The sequence below is a fragment of the Phalacrocorax aristotelis genome, chromosome 12 (genome assembly GCF_949628215.1).
Source record: "Phalacrocorax aristotelis chromosome 12, bGulAri2.1, whole genome shotgun sequence".
Lineage (NCBI taxonomy): Eukaryota > Metazoa > Chordata > Aves > Suliformes > Phalacrocoracidae > Phalacrocorax > Phalacrocorax aristotelis.
Genome location: NC_134287.1, coordinates 3,789,198 through 3,802,837, shown reverse-complemented (window position 1 = coordinate 3,802,837; position 13,640 = coordinate 3,789,198). Strand labels below are relative to the sequence as shown.

The 13,640-nt window shown below is 44.9% G+C and overlaps 1 protein-coding gene across 3 annotated transcripts in view; it reads right to left on the bottom strand.

The window, feature by feature from the left end:
• Positions 1–13,640, bottom strand: part of LOC142063735 (lysosomal acid lipase/cholesteryl ester hydrolase-like) — a 15,791-nt gene extending 2,151 nt beyond the window's left edge. Inside the window, exons 1-9 of one of the 3 annotated variants that reach the window (XM_075107838.1) lie at positions 13,462–13,640; positions 9,579–9,720; positions 8,399–8,513; positions 7,149–7,347; positions 6,431–6,540; positions 4,975–5,111; positions 4,285–4,425; positions 2,766–2,837; positions 835–903 (exon numbers count right to left, since the gene is read on the bottom strand). In XM_075107838.1, coding sequence (XP_074963939.1) covers positions 835–903; positions 2,766–2,837; positions 4,285–4,425; positions 4,975–5,111; positions 6,431–6,540; positions 7,149–7,347; positions 8,399–8,513; positions 9,579–9,713 — 978 coding nt within the window. In that variant the 5' untranslated portion in view covers positions 9,714–9,720; positions 13,462–13,640. The remainder of the gene's footprint in view (positions 1–834; positions 904–2,765; positions 2,838–4,284; positions 4,426–4,974; positions 5,112–6,430; positions 6,541–7,148; positions 7,348–8,398; positions 8,514–9,578; positions 9,721–13,461) is intronic. The other 2 variants (XM_075107839.1, XM_075107840.1) reach the window with 2 other exon arrangements.

The window sequence follows — 13,640 nt, the reverse complement described above, 5'->3', positions numbered from 1 at the left end:
AGGAAAGATGAATCCTACTCCTGTGTCTTTCCTTAGTGCGTGGCTAAGAGTTGTCCTGCAGTTTGACACCTGCTTGTGCCCTTCAGAGGTGGCGCTACGGAAAGAGCGTCTGTGTTTATCAGAGGAAGAGAGTCTGTGTTTATCAGGCAAGGACCGTGGAGCTTATTCATGTGCATATTTAGGGTGGTAAGACCTTTAAGTTTTGTTGGGGCATGGAGTGCAACTGTTGGCTTTAGTTGTTATGCTTGGGACTTAAATAGCAAAGAAATATTTTGGCCATTTATGATTTTAACCTAGAAAATTTCTGAGATGGTATGCATGGGTAGAAGTGACTGATTATATCCCTGGAGCCTTTTTATCTGTGAAAAGCGGCCTGCCCAGAACACTGCAAGTCAAATGTGCTGGTTAAAAGTGAAATGATTCTCAGCCAGTTGGAGAGGTCACCGTAGCTGTGAAATTCATTTCCTGCCTTAAATGAAAGGCAGACCTTGAGTATTTCCGGGGAAGTGAAGAGCTCCATAATCATCCAGTCCTAGGACGTGAGTGTAGCTCGTAGCCTTTGGGGAATGGCAGGTAAATGGACATGTCATTGGACACATCCCTGCGTCAGCAGGGGAGGCAAAACCAACTGCTGCTAGCTGTCTGCAAGGAACTGTCTCTGCCTCGTCTGTGAATAGACTTTTACACTTACAAGTGTTAGGTTCAGGCGAAACGTTATCTCACACCACTCTCTCCCTCTTCCTGTAGCACTTGAGGTGCTAAAATGGGTATTTTCCTGTTCTTACTTTTGCCAGGACCCAAGGATAAGTTCTCAGGGAAACCGTATTGCCTTACCTGGTTGTATTTCTTCATGTTTTCCTTGGAGCCATAGTCATAAGCCTGAAATTGGTCTGCATATATTAGCTGTTAAAAGAAAAGAAAATGTAAGTGTTGAGAGACCAAGAAGCAGAACGCAGGCAGCATTTTCCTGCTCGTGGCTGAAGCCAAGGCTCAGGCAGCGGGCTGTGAATTACTCCCACCTCTGCCTCTGGTTGCAGGCTTCCAGGGGCACTGAGGATGGATCGTAGGGTGAGTGGCTTCGTCGCCTTTCCCCTTGCTAACGTTCTCTCCTGATCCTCAGCCACCACCCTTGGTTTGTTTTGTTATTAACATTTTGCTTGACTACCTCATTAACTGAAGTTGGGGTCCCTGTTCACGATGCAGAGTTGGGTTCAGTTGTCACATGGAAAGAAGATCTGAATGTCTGGAACGTGCCAGGGCTATTCCTAGTCTAGGGCAACACAAGATCTCTCCTTGCACTTCTTGTCTTTCATGTGCCAGTTTTGCCTGGTCTGCTCTGCTCCAATTGTGGTGACATGTCCAGGAGCTCTGTACTTACAGGAGTTTGGCCATACATGAATTATACTCCGACAGCAGTTTTGAGGTGGAACATTAGGCACCAACGTTCTTGAGTCTGTGCTGTCTAAAAGACTTGATATATGCCCTGAAGGACTGATGAGTGAAGTGTTAAGTACACATCTGTTTGGGTTTTTTTCTTTGGAGTCTTTTTTTAATTTTTTTGTCATTTTATTTTTACTTTTTGCACACACCTGACATGTAATTTAATTTGTGAGTGGTTGTATGTAATACAGGGTGAGAGAAACTCAGTCTCTATCAATTTAGAAAACCTTGACTTCAAGGGTTCAAGTAGCTGAGAATGTGCTAGAAATGGGCCTTTGCTATTTTCTTCTATCCTGCTGTATCTGTGTTTGCTTTGTAGCTACTTCATTAGAGGCTGGCAAAATAGGCTGTAAAGCCCCTGGCTATCAATGGTTTGTCCCCATTTCCTGGCTTGTCCCCAGTGGTTTGTCCCCATTTCCTGGCTCTGGGTAGGTGTATCCTGTGAGACTTAGTCCTGAGAATTTTTCTCACGGATGCCCTCAGGAGCACACCTATATTCTAGACCATATTAAGTGTTTGCAGAAATGAGGGGTCTGCCTATTGGCTGTATGCAGATATATTCTGGCTCAGCAGGTGCACCTGGACAGATGCAGTGATGTTTCTGGGCTAAAACTGTCTTGCCATGGTCGGATTCAGACCATGAACAGAACAATCTCAGATGTGCCAGTGCATAGGTAGAAACCCACCTTTAGAGAACTGGAATCCAGGATCTGGACAGTAGCGAGAATGGCTAAAAAGGGTTTTGGAAAAAACTGGCTGATGGGAACATCCCTGTAGAGCAACATTGCTTGCCATGTACTGGAGTAGTATAAGGCAGTTCCCCACTTTGCCATTGCGCCAGCAGAAGCGCGTTTGTGCGATTAAATGGCTTTGGGAGGTGATCCAGGCTGCAATTAACCCTCTGGGAGAAAAGCTTTACCCTGGGTCACTCCTTTGTCTGCCTCATCCCCTGGCTGCTCAAGTTTCCACTATCCTCCTGCTGCCTGCCAAGGGCCCAGACCGTGCTCGTGTTCACCGCCGCAGCTTTTCAAGGCAAAGGTCTTCGTAAATAAAGATGCAGGCTGGAAGCCACTAGAGCCCAACCTGCAGAGAGGCCTGACGTGCCCTGGGGAAATCTCAGTGCCTGATACCAAGGGGACAGTTCAGGTAATGCTCTGGTGAGCCATGGGAAACAGTGCTCCCCATGTGCCAGGGGCTCACGGCAGCATGTGAGGTGCTGTGACGGGCAGTTTCCCAGAGCCACCGCCTCCGCGCTTCCCTGGAGGCTGTCGGCTGCGTAAAAAGCAGTCGTAAGGGTTGGTTTGTACGTCAGCGCGCGGTTATACCTGATGCCAATGGATGATGTTCTGTACTGATGTTCCAGCAGGGGAATGTCCTACGTATGTGTCTATTCGACTCTGGAGAGAAAGCAGAAGTGTTATAAAGGCAGGGATGCAGTGCTGTGACAGAATAAAGCTGTGAAGGACCTGAGCAACGTACAGCTGCTGTGCTAAACCCCCATTTTAATAGGATATTCTTCAAATATCAGGCAGAAAATTGAGAAGCAGACTTAGGAATAGCTGGCTAATACTATGCATTGCATGCTTTCTCCATGAAAGTGAGTGTGTTCCGTGAAGATAGTACTACTGTGGGATCCTGTGGTTCAGCAACAACAGGAAAAACCTTCCAGTCCTTTCAAAGTAGATTCCTCACCTGACACCAAACCCCCATGCATATATAAGCCTTTTGAAGACTTGTTTTTTTCTCTTCACTTTACTCCTAATACTAAAGAAGCCAGCTTTCAAAACAGGTTGCTTTTTCTTCTGTTTGCAGTGTCATAGTTCTGTTAGGGAGATATTCCACCTTGCAGATTCCTCCTCAGACTTGTTATCTTGCCCTGAGAACCACAGTAGTGGCTTAACCCCACTCAGGAAAGACCTTAATGGTTTAGCGCTGCAATTCAGAAGGGCTGCAAGGCCTTTAATTGCTTTTGCATTGGACCTTTGATTCTTTCCGCTTTCCCGTATGTACTTTTACAAGTGGTTATAGATGGAGGAAAGTGGGCCCCAGTCTTTCCAGATATTGTGGTAATAAACGTCACATAGGCTAGCTTCTGCATACTTTGGCCGCTGTAAAGGGGATTTAAGACACACTACAGTGTCCATACGTTGGCAAGCATAGGGACAACTCTCCTGTCTCTCCTGTCCCCTCTGACTGATGCACCAGTCTCTGTGAATCCCACGGTAGGTGTGTTGCACTCCTCAGGCACAGTGCAGGGACTTTCTGTAGCTCTACATGTTGTGGATTGAGCTGTTGGACCCAGTTCTAAGGATAACAGAAATGGGAAAATGCCCCTTTCACTAGTTCTTTGGGACCCAGTTCTGGTAGTAGTCTGAAAAGTGGGAAAAGGAGCGTTTTCCTGTCGTTTAATTAGTCCAGTGTTCAGAGGACCCTGATGTCTGCATACTGAGGAATGAAACTGGGAACTGTATTACCAAGAAGAAGTCGGACTCCATCACTGATTGGCTCTTTTTAAAGAGCAGCTGTGTACAACCAAAATCTAGCCAGCTTAGCCCCAATAGAGGGCACATCTATTGACATGTGCAGTATAGCTCCAGACTGAATTCAGTCCTTCCTTTCTGGGATTGGACTGTGCCTAGGTGTTCGTCCCATCCGTCGCTAGCTCTAGTCCCGTTTGGCACTGTTCGCACCCCACAGCGTCCTGACATTCCTTCAGTCTGCTGAGCACTACGTTGTCGTTTATGCATGTTTACAGGTGCGACTGTTACTACATAAGGGCAGCGGGCACAAACGTAACTTCCAAAATCACCTTCGTTTTGAGTAGGTGTTCCTGCATATACTTACTGTGTTCAGATTTTTTATGTTGCCTCCAGCTATGTAACAGAGTACATGGCCACAAAACTTATCCAGGCTTGTACATAACTGTGTCATCGGTCCTTTCAGAAATCCAATTTGGTGCATCGCTCCTTTGCAGCCAAGTACTAACTGAGGGAAGGGAAAAGCACAACAGGTTTTTGTCGCGTTACAGGAGCGTTTTATGCAGGAGATTGTTGCCTGTAGCCTCACCTCCTAACTCAGTATTCAAAGGCTGCTGAAACAGCTTGCCTTCCCAGTACCCCTTAAAACACTTTCTTCCCCATAGCGCATCACATATCCTTCCTTCTTCATATTACTGGCATCAGTCCTGGAAGAAATTGTCCTTCCATTTCTAGTGTAGTGACCTCAACGCTCACTCACTTCTGAAGTCCCAGAGACTGTCATGGCTGTTATTGCAGCAAAATATTAGTTAACAGCAAGAGTCCTGTGATGAGACAGAGTTTCACAATTCTCCTACTTCACTGGGACCTGCTGATACAAGCCCTGTGTTTCCAGTGTTTTCCCCACAGGGTTTGGGAACAGATTTTTCAAGAGCACTTGATTCATCCCAAGCTCAGTATGAGCATGTCACCTGTTTGGGAACACCTCGTTTCAGGTTAAGTGAACCCTGTGAAGGTAAGTCAAGCCTTGGGCCGCTTAGAATGAAAAATGACACACCCTGAGTAGTGATTCAGGAACTTTTGTTATCTTAATCAGAGGGCTTGTAGCATGTGAGCACATGGTTACTGGCCCCAGAGCACAGAACATTTTCACCTGTTTAGCCAGGTCAGGGTATGTAGAAAATGCTATGAATCCTGCAAACACAGAAGAGAGAGCCTGAGTTAGTGAAGACATCTCCCACATACAAACTAAATAAATAAGCAGCAGGTAGCAAACAAGAAGTGAAACTAGATTTGCAGCCCATTATTTGTTGCCCATGTTTATCTGTGCTGCATGTTTTACCTAAGGCACGTGTGGAAGCTAAGCCCTGAAATGAATTTTATTTGGGAGGCAAAGTTCATCATGAGGTTTAGAGCATGTCTGGACATTGCCTTATCAGGAGAGTTTTTGTAGGCGATATGTCAATGAAGCTTTTGTGATAAAATCAATTCCCTCTAAACTTCAGAAAACTCTCATAAAAGATGAGTTTTCCAGATTATAGTCTTTAAAGGTCTATGTATGTTTATGCTTCCATGAAACTGTAGAATAATTAGCTAAATTCTGGGAGCTTTGAGTGTTTTCAACTGAATGCCTCAAAGGCAGCTGAAGAAAACCTAGATGATTAGTTTGTTTTGCCATGAGGGTCTTTAAATACTCTTACGAGAGAAAAAGAAATAAAAGGTTTGGAGCTGTGACAACATATGATTTTCCCATGTTTCATTCTCTTGTTTACGGGTTGTTTACACTAAAGAATTGGCAGTTGCTCGTTTCTAATTAATGTCTATTCAGGGATCTTACACATAAACTTCAGAGCCCTTCAGCTGATGCTAAAAGTAAGTTAATTGCATTCAGGGGCCATGAAGTGAGTTAACGCTAAAGGCTGGTGCTAGGAGAAAATAAGTTAGAAATGTTTTTTCTTTCCCAATTTTCATTCTCTGGCAATATGTTTTTAAATAGTAACGTGGGCAGTTATAGCCACTCATGAACTGTGCTTTAAATCGTAAGATTGCCATTCAGTCATATGACTTAGTAATGCTGAGCTGCTTTTTCCTTGTCTTCTGTTATCTGAAATTATGTATTATACGTGCTGTTTTATCTTTTTAGTTTTTCCTTCCTGTTCACAAGGAAAATAATATTACATCTTAACACAAAAGATGAACTTAACGAAAATTCTGTTGCTGAGAATTTAAGAAAAATACTCAGTGCCTGAAGTATCCAGTAAATAACCACATTTATGTCTCTAATTATTTAAAAAGTTGAACTATATTTGGATCCGCTATTAGGTTTCTTTGCTTATTAAGGGTAATCAAAGCTGGTTTTAGAAAAGTTTTGCATGTTTTCCAAATCTCAACTCAGAAGACACTTCTGAGTTTGCTAGCTCTCCACAAACAAGAAAAACAGCTGCATGGGTGGAGAGACCCACCTACTGATCAGAGAGGAACAAGAATAGCTGTGACCCGTGAGTGTACATTACCTATTGTCGTGCCTTCAGAGTGGCCAACATAGTATACATCCTTCTGTCCAGTTTTATTCATGACGAAGTACAGCTCTGCTGGAATATCATATTTACCCATTTCATCAAAGCTACAGGGGAGAAACACAAAGAGCTAGCAGACAATTTGGCTATCACAGTGTGAGTTACTGAACGTCAGTTTTGTTCATTGCACCAAGCAGAGCCCACCGAAAGACAAAGTTGCATGCTTTGCCTGCATTCTTGCTTGCGTTGGGGGGGGGGGGGGGGGGGCGGAGGGACGCAGCTGTACTGCCAGGCTGCCTTGATGCCTTGGGCTCTTTGTGGAGGAAGTGCCAGTTTTGCCTGTCAGCTGCAGCCCTTGGGGAACTGAATTTAATGAGTGCTTTTGCTAGCATGGGTTACAAAACACGTTTCTCTCTTGGTTGAATTCGGCTGTGAGAGATGAGCGATTTCTGGACAAGGCTGCTCAGCCTGTTCCAGTTGAGGTTCTTGCTCTCCCTCTCACAGTACTGTCTCCCTTTTCCTCAGCATCCCATTTCTTTTCTCAGCGTCTGAAATCTCTTCCCCAGCCAATGTTCCCAACTCTGTAGCAGTGAGCATCCTTCATCTGGTTCTTTACTCTCTCGTTCTGATGCTGGTTTAGGTAAAAACCGTCAGGCAGAAGCTATCTAGTCCCCTTGGAGTTTCTCTCTTGAGTAATTCTCCCTCTACAGAGTACCTGAACTGCCAGAACTCTTTCTGGCTGGGATTAAGGGTCTTGTGTTTTAAAGACCAAGTGTTCCCTCGGCTGTTTCCCATCCAGACATCATAGCCAGCATCTGCGAGGAGGAAGCCCAAGCTGTTGTTGGGCAGGTTAGAAATCCAGTGGGTAGCATCTCCTAGAAAAGCATGCTGTAGGAAGACTACAGGCTTTTGCCCTGGAAAAGATGAAAGTATTCTTATATTGGAGCAGTACTTAGTGTGTATTTAAGATTGGGGTGCAGAGTTTAGTGTGTGAGAGATTTTAAATTTTTCCTTCTTCAAGAAGCTCCCAGGAGAACTATGCATAGATATTGGTCTGAAAAACCTGGAGGATTTGTTCCATGCAAGCAGGAACCCTTTCGTGATATTTCGTAACCATTTCATGACAGGACTGGCAAATGAAGCATTTAATGAGGAGGCCTGTCCCCACCTCCTCTTGCACTGGAAAGCCAACTTACAGGTCCCTATATTGTAACCATCTACCCACAGCTGAAAACTGCTGAAGGCATAACAGTGTACGGAAGACAAAGCAAAATTCATCCAAAGAAGCATATCTACCCTTAGGTCTATTCAGTAACCAAATGAGCAGGGCCGAGAGGCCCCTGGTCTAACTTTGGTTAACCTTACTTTGAGAGTGAAGCTGGGCCAGATGATCTCCAAAAGAGGAGATCCAAATAGGAGGAGGTATCCAAAATAAATGGTTCTATAATTCTAACAAAGAGCAATAAACAAAGTAACAGTATCCAGGGTGCCTCGAATTCCAGGCAGAAATTTTTATTCCATTCAGAAAATGTGATGAAACAGATGAAATGCATTTGCTTTTCACTGATGACCTGATTTCTAATGGTCTTCCTTAAGAATATCTCTGTCTTCCAGAAGGATGGGAATTAATATTCATATGCCTAATCTGAGGTGCTTTGTTGTCAGGCTTCTATTTAAAATGTATATTACTTAGGGTGTTAATGCAAAACCAGTCTACCAAACCCTCCCTCAGCCTACATGAGAGAAAAAAACCTGGTATGTGACAAAATTAGTAGAAATGTCTGAAATAAGGACAGAGACACTGAATGTGTGGGCTTCAGATGGATTATGAATTCAGGCCACATTCCTGCTCTTACTGAGATGGAAAGGCGTGGAACATGCCATTGCACGTGCAAAGGGGAAAGATTGGGAACAATTTAAAAGTTGGGCCTCAGAACTTCCTTATATCCTGTGATTGTGTCACACCTGTATTTTCGCTGTTCCTCCCAGCAGGAATTCTGAAAACACCAAGAATGTATCCATCCTTCGTGGTAACTTGATATTCCTCACTGGGGTATCCATGATATCTGATAATTTCACTCTGTGGGAAGCCAAAGGAGAGTTTGTTAACATGCAAGTTGTCCTGTTTTGGAGGGTTACCAAGCTCAGCGGTGTGGATGTGGGCTGTTCTGGGATGGCAGTGCAAGGCCCCTGACCACAGGGACCATGGCTGAGGATAAATATTATGGGTCTTGTAAAAAGATGCATCAAAAATCTTAGACCTGCTTAGGTGGTAGCTGTCTGGTGTTTGACTCCATATTATGGGACCAAGCAGAACTGTACTGAGTGACTAACCTTTTGGGAGATAGTTTGCCATGTTTTGCAAGGCTGTAAACATGCGGCAGTATCTGTATAAGACAGCGTCAAAAGCTGTGGGCTTTGGTCCATAATGAACCTTTACTTGCCAAAGTGTGGTTAGGCAAGCCATGCAGGCAAGGCAAACAAGGGTGGAGCTCTTGTCGCTAAGGAACTCATGAGACCACCTACACCTAAGTTGCACGTACTGTGAGGAAATCTCTGGTGATTCAGAGCAAAGTGTCTTGGGTTATGCTGTGTTGTGAGAATCTGCAGTTTGAAGAAGGTGTTCAACATCCCTTGCCACTGTCCTGAGCAAGCAGGTTGTTACGGAAGGGGAGGACTTTGCTTCCCTTGAGACTCGAAACCAGCCTTTGCCTCCCCTGCAAAGGAATCCTTCTCTCTGGCAGCTCAGACTGTTTGGATAGGAGCATCAAGGCTTCTTCTAGGTGGGTGCTCCCTGTCATAGTGCTGGAAGGACCTTTGTCCTCTTGCCAGGATTGCAGTCTTCTGCGCTGGGGAGTTGCCTGGCCTTGGAGTTCAAAGTAGTAGCCAGCAGTCTCCATTGTAGTGCTACGTGTGTGTCCCCATGCAATGTGCAAGAGTCACGTCTGACCCTGGCACGTTCAGAGCTCGCCCTCATTGCAGCAGTAACTCTAACGCAGTAGTTTTGGAAAAGGCAGGTTAGGAAAATGGGGAATGTGGATGGGGCCCTTCTTAGCCTCCTGACAAAAACTGTTAGTGATGGGGTGGTGGTAATGATACGGGGAGAGGCAATTTGGAAAGAAAGGGAGAAGACGACCCTACTTACAACGTTCATAAAGCATTCAGGATTGCGAGTCTTCTTCCTGTTCTGGCTTTTGTCTGAATTCAGAGTGGAGGGTGCTGTGAATCCTGCCAAGAAGGCAATTCCTTGGGAGCAGAGCAGCACGAGGAGGAACCACATCTTGGGGCTGTGTGAAAGAGCACATGCGGGGTGTTTGCAATAGGAAGAGAGTGGTGTGGAATTCCACGGGAAGACCCAAGCGGAGAGTCTCCTGAAGGTTGCCCGAGGTCTGTTCCCCAAGTGGCTGCCAGGAGAAGTACCTGTGTGAGGAGGGACTCTCCACAGCTTGCGCCGTGTAGTGGGAGGGTTGCAAAACAGGTGAGAAAAACACTTGGAGATACCCTGTGAGAATACGCCTGCGCACTCTGCCGATGACAAGGGAGCTGTGGTTGGTAGACAGGCCCAGCTCTTGGCATGAGTCTAGCAGAATTTTGCAAAGAAGCATGGGTACCTGAGATGACCATAACCCAGCTTGTCTTCCTTTATCTGCCTCCACTTCTCTGCCAGCAGGAGAGGTGAAAGGATAAGAAAGCACTGTCGTTTCCTGTCTCCTCAGGAATCAGGTGAGAGAGGTTTGGGATGGGCTCTCTTTCCCCCTGCCCTCTCTTTGTTTGGGATCAAATGCCCTTCTACGTGCTGGTCAGTGGTGTGCTGAGGTTGGGGATCAGTCAGTGAGGCTCGTGAGGGTTTGTGGAGGGGCCAGGAGTGATTCAGGGGCTCTGGGGAGAGACGTAATGGGCTTAGGGGAACATGCTTGTACCAGATCAGTGCCAGCTTGTGCTTCCACCGTCAGGTGATGTGCCCCAGGCCAGATTCGAGTTCTGTTTGAAATCAGTTCCTCTAAGAATATGAAGCGAACAAGGTGACCGTGTGTCCCCCAAAGCCACATGAGTCACTTCCCAGTCAGCCTTGTCTTTCAGACTGAAACTGAATCATCTAGGTCCCCATTTATTATCCCCTTGGGCTTCTTCATGTGCCCTTTGCTGCCCACCTCTTCCAAGAACCTGCTTTGCTATCCCTAGATAATTGCATTTTTGCTGCTGCTACTACTCCTGAGCCCAAAGTTTGTGTCTCTCAAAATCAATGGATGCCACCAGCTGAGAAAATGTGGAATGATTTGGTTTTAGAGCAGTGAACAATGGATCCTGAGACTGCCTTCATGTTGCCAAGGGCCTTACTCCTTCATCTCATAGAAATGTCTGTCCTTATTGCAAATCTTGTCTTGGTTGTGGGGAGGTGAGATCTTACCCTGAGACCTGACACCTTTGCCCTGAGACTCATGGTACCAAATTAGCTTTTCCGAACAGAAATTGCAGAGTCCAGCCTATCTAGCACCAGTTTATGCTGATTCCACGTACAGTAGATATGCTTCCATGTTTTATTCTTTATTTTCCAGAACACAGTAAATGAGTGCAGGAACACTGCTCTCTGTGAGCTTCCCAGTCTGTTTTTTCAACATGCAAATTTTGACTCAAACACTCCCTAGAAAGGGAAAAGCAGGTTCTCTGTCCCAGAAAGTTACTGGGACTATGAATTAAAACTCTTTGGAGAGCAACAGAAATACTGGCATGTTCAGTGCTCCTTGCCTACAAGAGAGCTGCAGGTAAGTAGGGTAGGATTTTTCTTTCCAGTCTGAAGAACTGTATAAAAAGGATTCATCCATGAAGCTCAGGACTCTGCTTACACATTCTGGAAAGGCCCTTATACATCTAATTGTTCTTGTATATTGTGCCTGCATGTGTGAGGAGAGAATGAGGGCTGTGAAGGGTTTTCTCCACAGTCATTCTGCATGTGGATAAAGACCATCAAGATCAGGCAGGCTACCTGAATGTTCAACAATAGAATCCATGGGACAAAAGGGACATGTAATGCAATGTAAGGCTTCAGCTTATAAAGGCGTATTGTAAGATTGCCTCACCAGTAATGACTGGGGACATTACTGCTCTTTTAGGTTTGGTTTCCTCAGAAGAAGAGGGCATGCTTCTATGACCGCGGTGTGTTTATGTTTGTTCGCCTTTCTGTCCATCCTGTAATTAACTTTTGATGTCATTGGTAAATATCTGCCCGGTTCAGCACTGAGGCACAAGCCTGTAAGGTAATGGGGTTCACAGGAGCTCCTGAGCACTGTTTGCTGGGGGAGGACTATCCAGAGGGGTTAGTGCCTTGCTGGGGCCAGAGATGGCTGTTGTATGTCCTGCAACAAGCTGAGCAGTCAGCAAGAGTGAGCTACCTGACTAGTCAGTGTCCGTGTAGCTTCAAAGCAGCGACAGCACGCAGGGCTGGGCACCAGGGTCTGGGAGAGGATTTCAGAGGAGACCTGACTGTATTATAGTTTGCATGAAGAAGTTCAGCAGACTCAGGAAACAAGTCCTTCTGAAACCAGGCATTGCCAGGCCCACTAGACATGGAGAGTCCAACTTTTAATGAAGAACAGAGGTTCCCATGCAGCCACATGTTTCTGGAGTCTGCATCTAGCATAAGACATCTGCTATGACGAGGCATGCTGCTCTATGGAGTTTAATTGGAATTGGAAATTAAAGCTATAGATCAAGAGAAAATAAGAGAGTATTCCCTGGCAAGTAATGGGGAAGATGAGCAGGATTTGTGGGAGTGAGGGAGGGGTAACCAAGAGATTTTTGCACTCTCTCAATTTCCTTGTAGGAGAAGGTGTTTCAATTAATTCTGATCTTCAGTTTAACCTTTAAATTTGACAGAACAAATTTAAAGAAGTCGAACCTCATGAATCATCAGGCAGTTGGAATGAAGTAGTGTTTGGAAACACCCAAAACTTTAAACTTTACATCAAAACACACTCCATTTGATTCCCTTTGTATATCAAATACTTCTTAACTTTTGTTGTCAAAACAGGAAGACTCACAACTACATACAGAGTCAGCACAACACTCTTTTTTGCTTTCTGCTGTTTTATCCTCTTCTAAAGGAGTAAAATATGCCTTCCTCTCCCTGCACAGGGAATCTCATTTGGGAAGAAAAAGTTCTGCTAATGCCTCAGCTTGTTTTCAAATCACTACCAAGACTAGTTGAGGCAATGCAGAGGCTAAATTATTCCCCTTGTTAGGGCAAACTTTTCTCAATGCACGCTATGATCACTTGGCTTAGCTGGCATGGCTCATGGACTTCCAGGTATTCGCCTTTTAAATCAGATACGGTCGGGTAAGTAATATGAATCTTGGCAGGCCGCTGCTCCCTTAAACTTCAGGAATAAAGACAGTTAGGAGACATGAGCAGACATTTTTATCTAGTGAGATGAAGTCATAAAGAAATATTGGGCATGGTGAACTGTCATAAAAGAACATACTTAGAAGGAAAAAAGGTCAGAGAGAGAAATGTCCTTGAAAGTTTTTAGGTAATTTTAAGATTTTGTGAAACTAAGATACAAGCCCTTCAGAAATTCATCCACCTATCCTTGTGTTTTAAGCAATCTAAAAATTATTTCATATAAGCTGTGAGGCATACACACGCCAACCAGAGGCACAACTATGACTAAATGCATATGAGAATCTGCTGCCTTACTCACTAACGAAACACACATGTGCGTTACACTGCAAGAACAGGAGGTCCAGTTTACACACACTAGTGCAATACTGGGACTTTCATTCCCTTGTTCTCAGACTAAGGAAAACTATTAAAGGAAAATGAAGTAGTTGTTCTTGTTCTTCCTTTTGTGCAGGTCGAACTTCTTCATCTTCTAACTCGAGCGAGCAAACACTTCTGTGCATAGCAATAGATCAGAGAGGCAAAAAGCTGTCTATTCTTATAAGGAACTGCACAAAAGCAAGGCTGCACATCTTTGTGGAGGCAGGCAACAGAGAAAAAGACCACGAACACATACGTACAAGCAACTTACCTCTGCTTTGACTGCCTTGCGTGTGCCTTCCGCCGCAGTTCTGCTCTGTCTCCACTAGCAGACTGATTCGCTGGCAGAAACCTGTGCCGATAAAAGGAAGTCAAAACAGAATGAGCACTTCAGTGTAGCAGCCGTGAGTGTCATGAGTTGGCAGCATGTATTGTAGAGCGTGTTTAAGT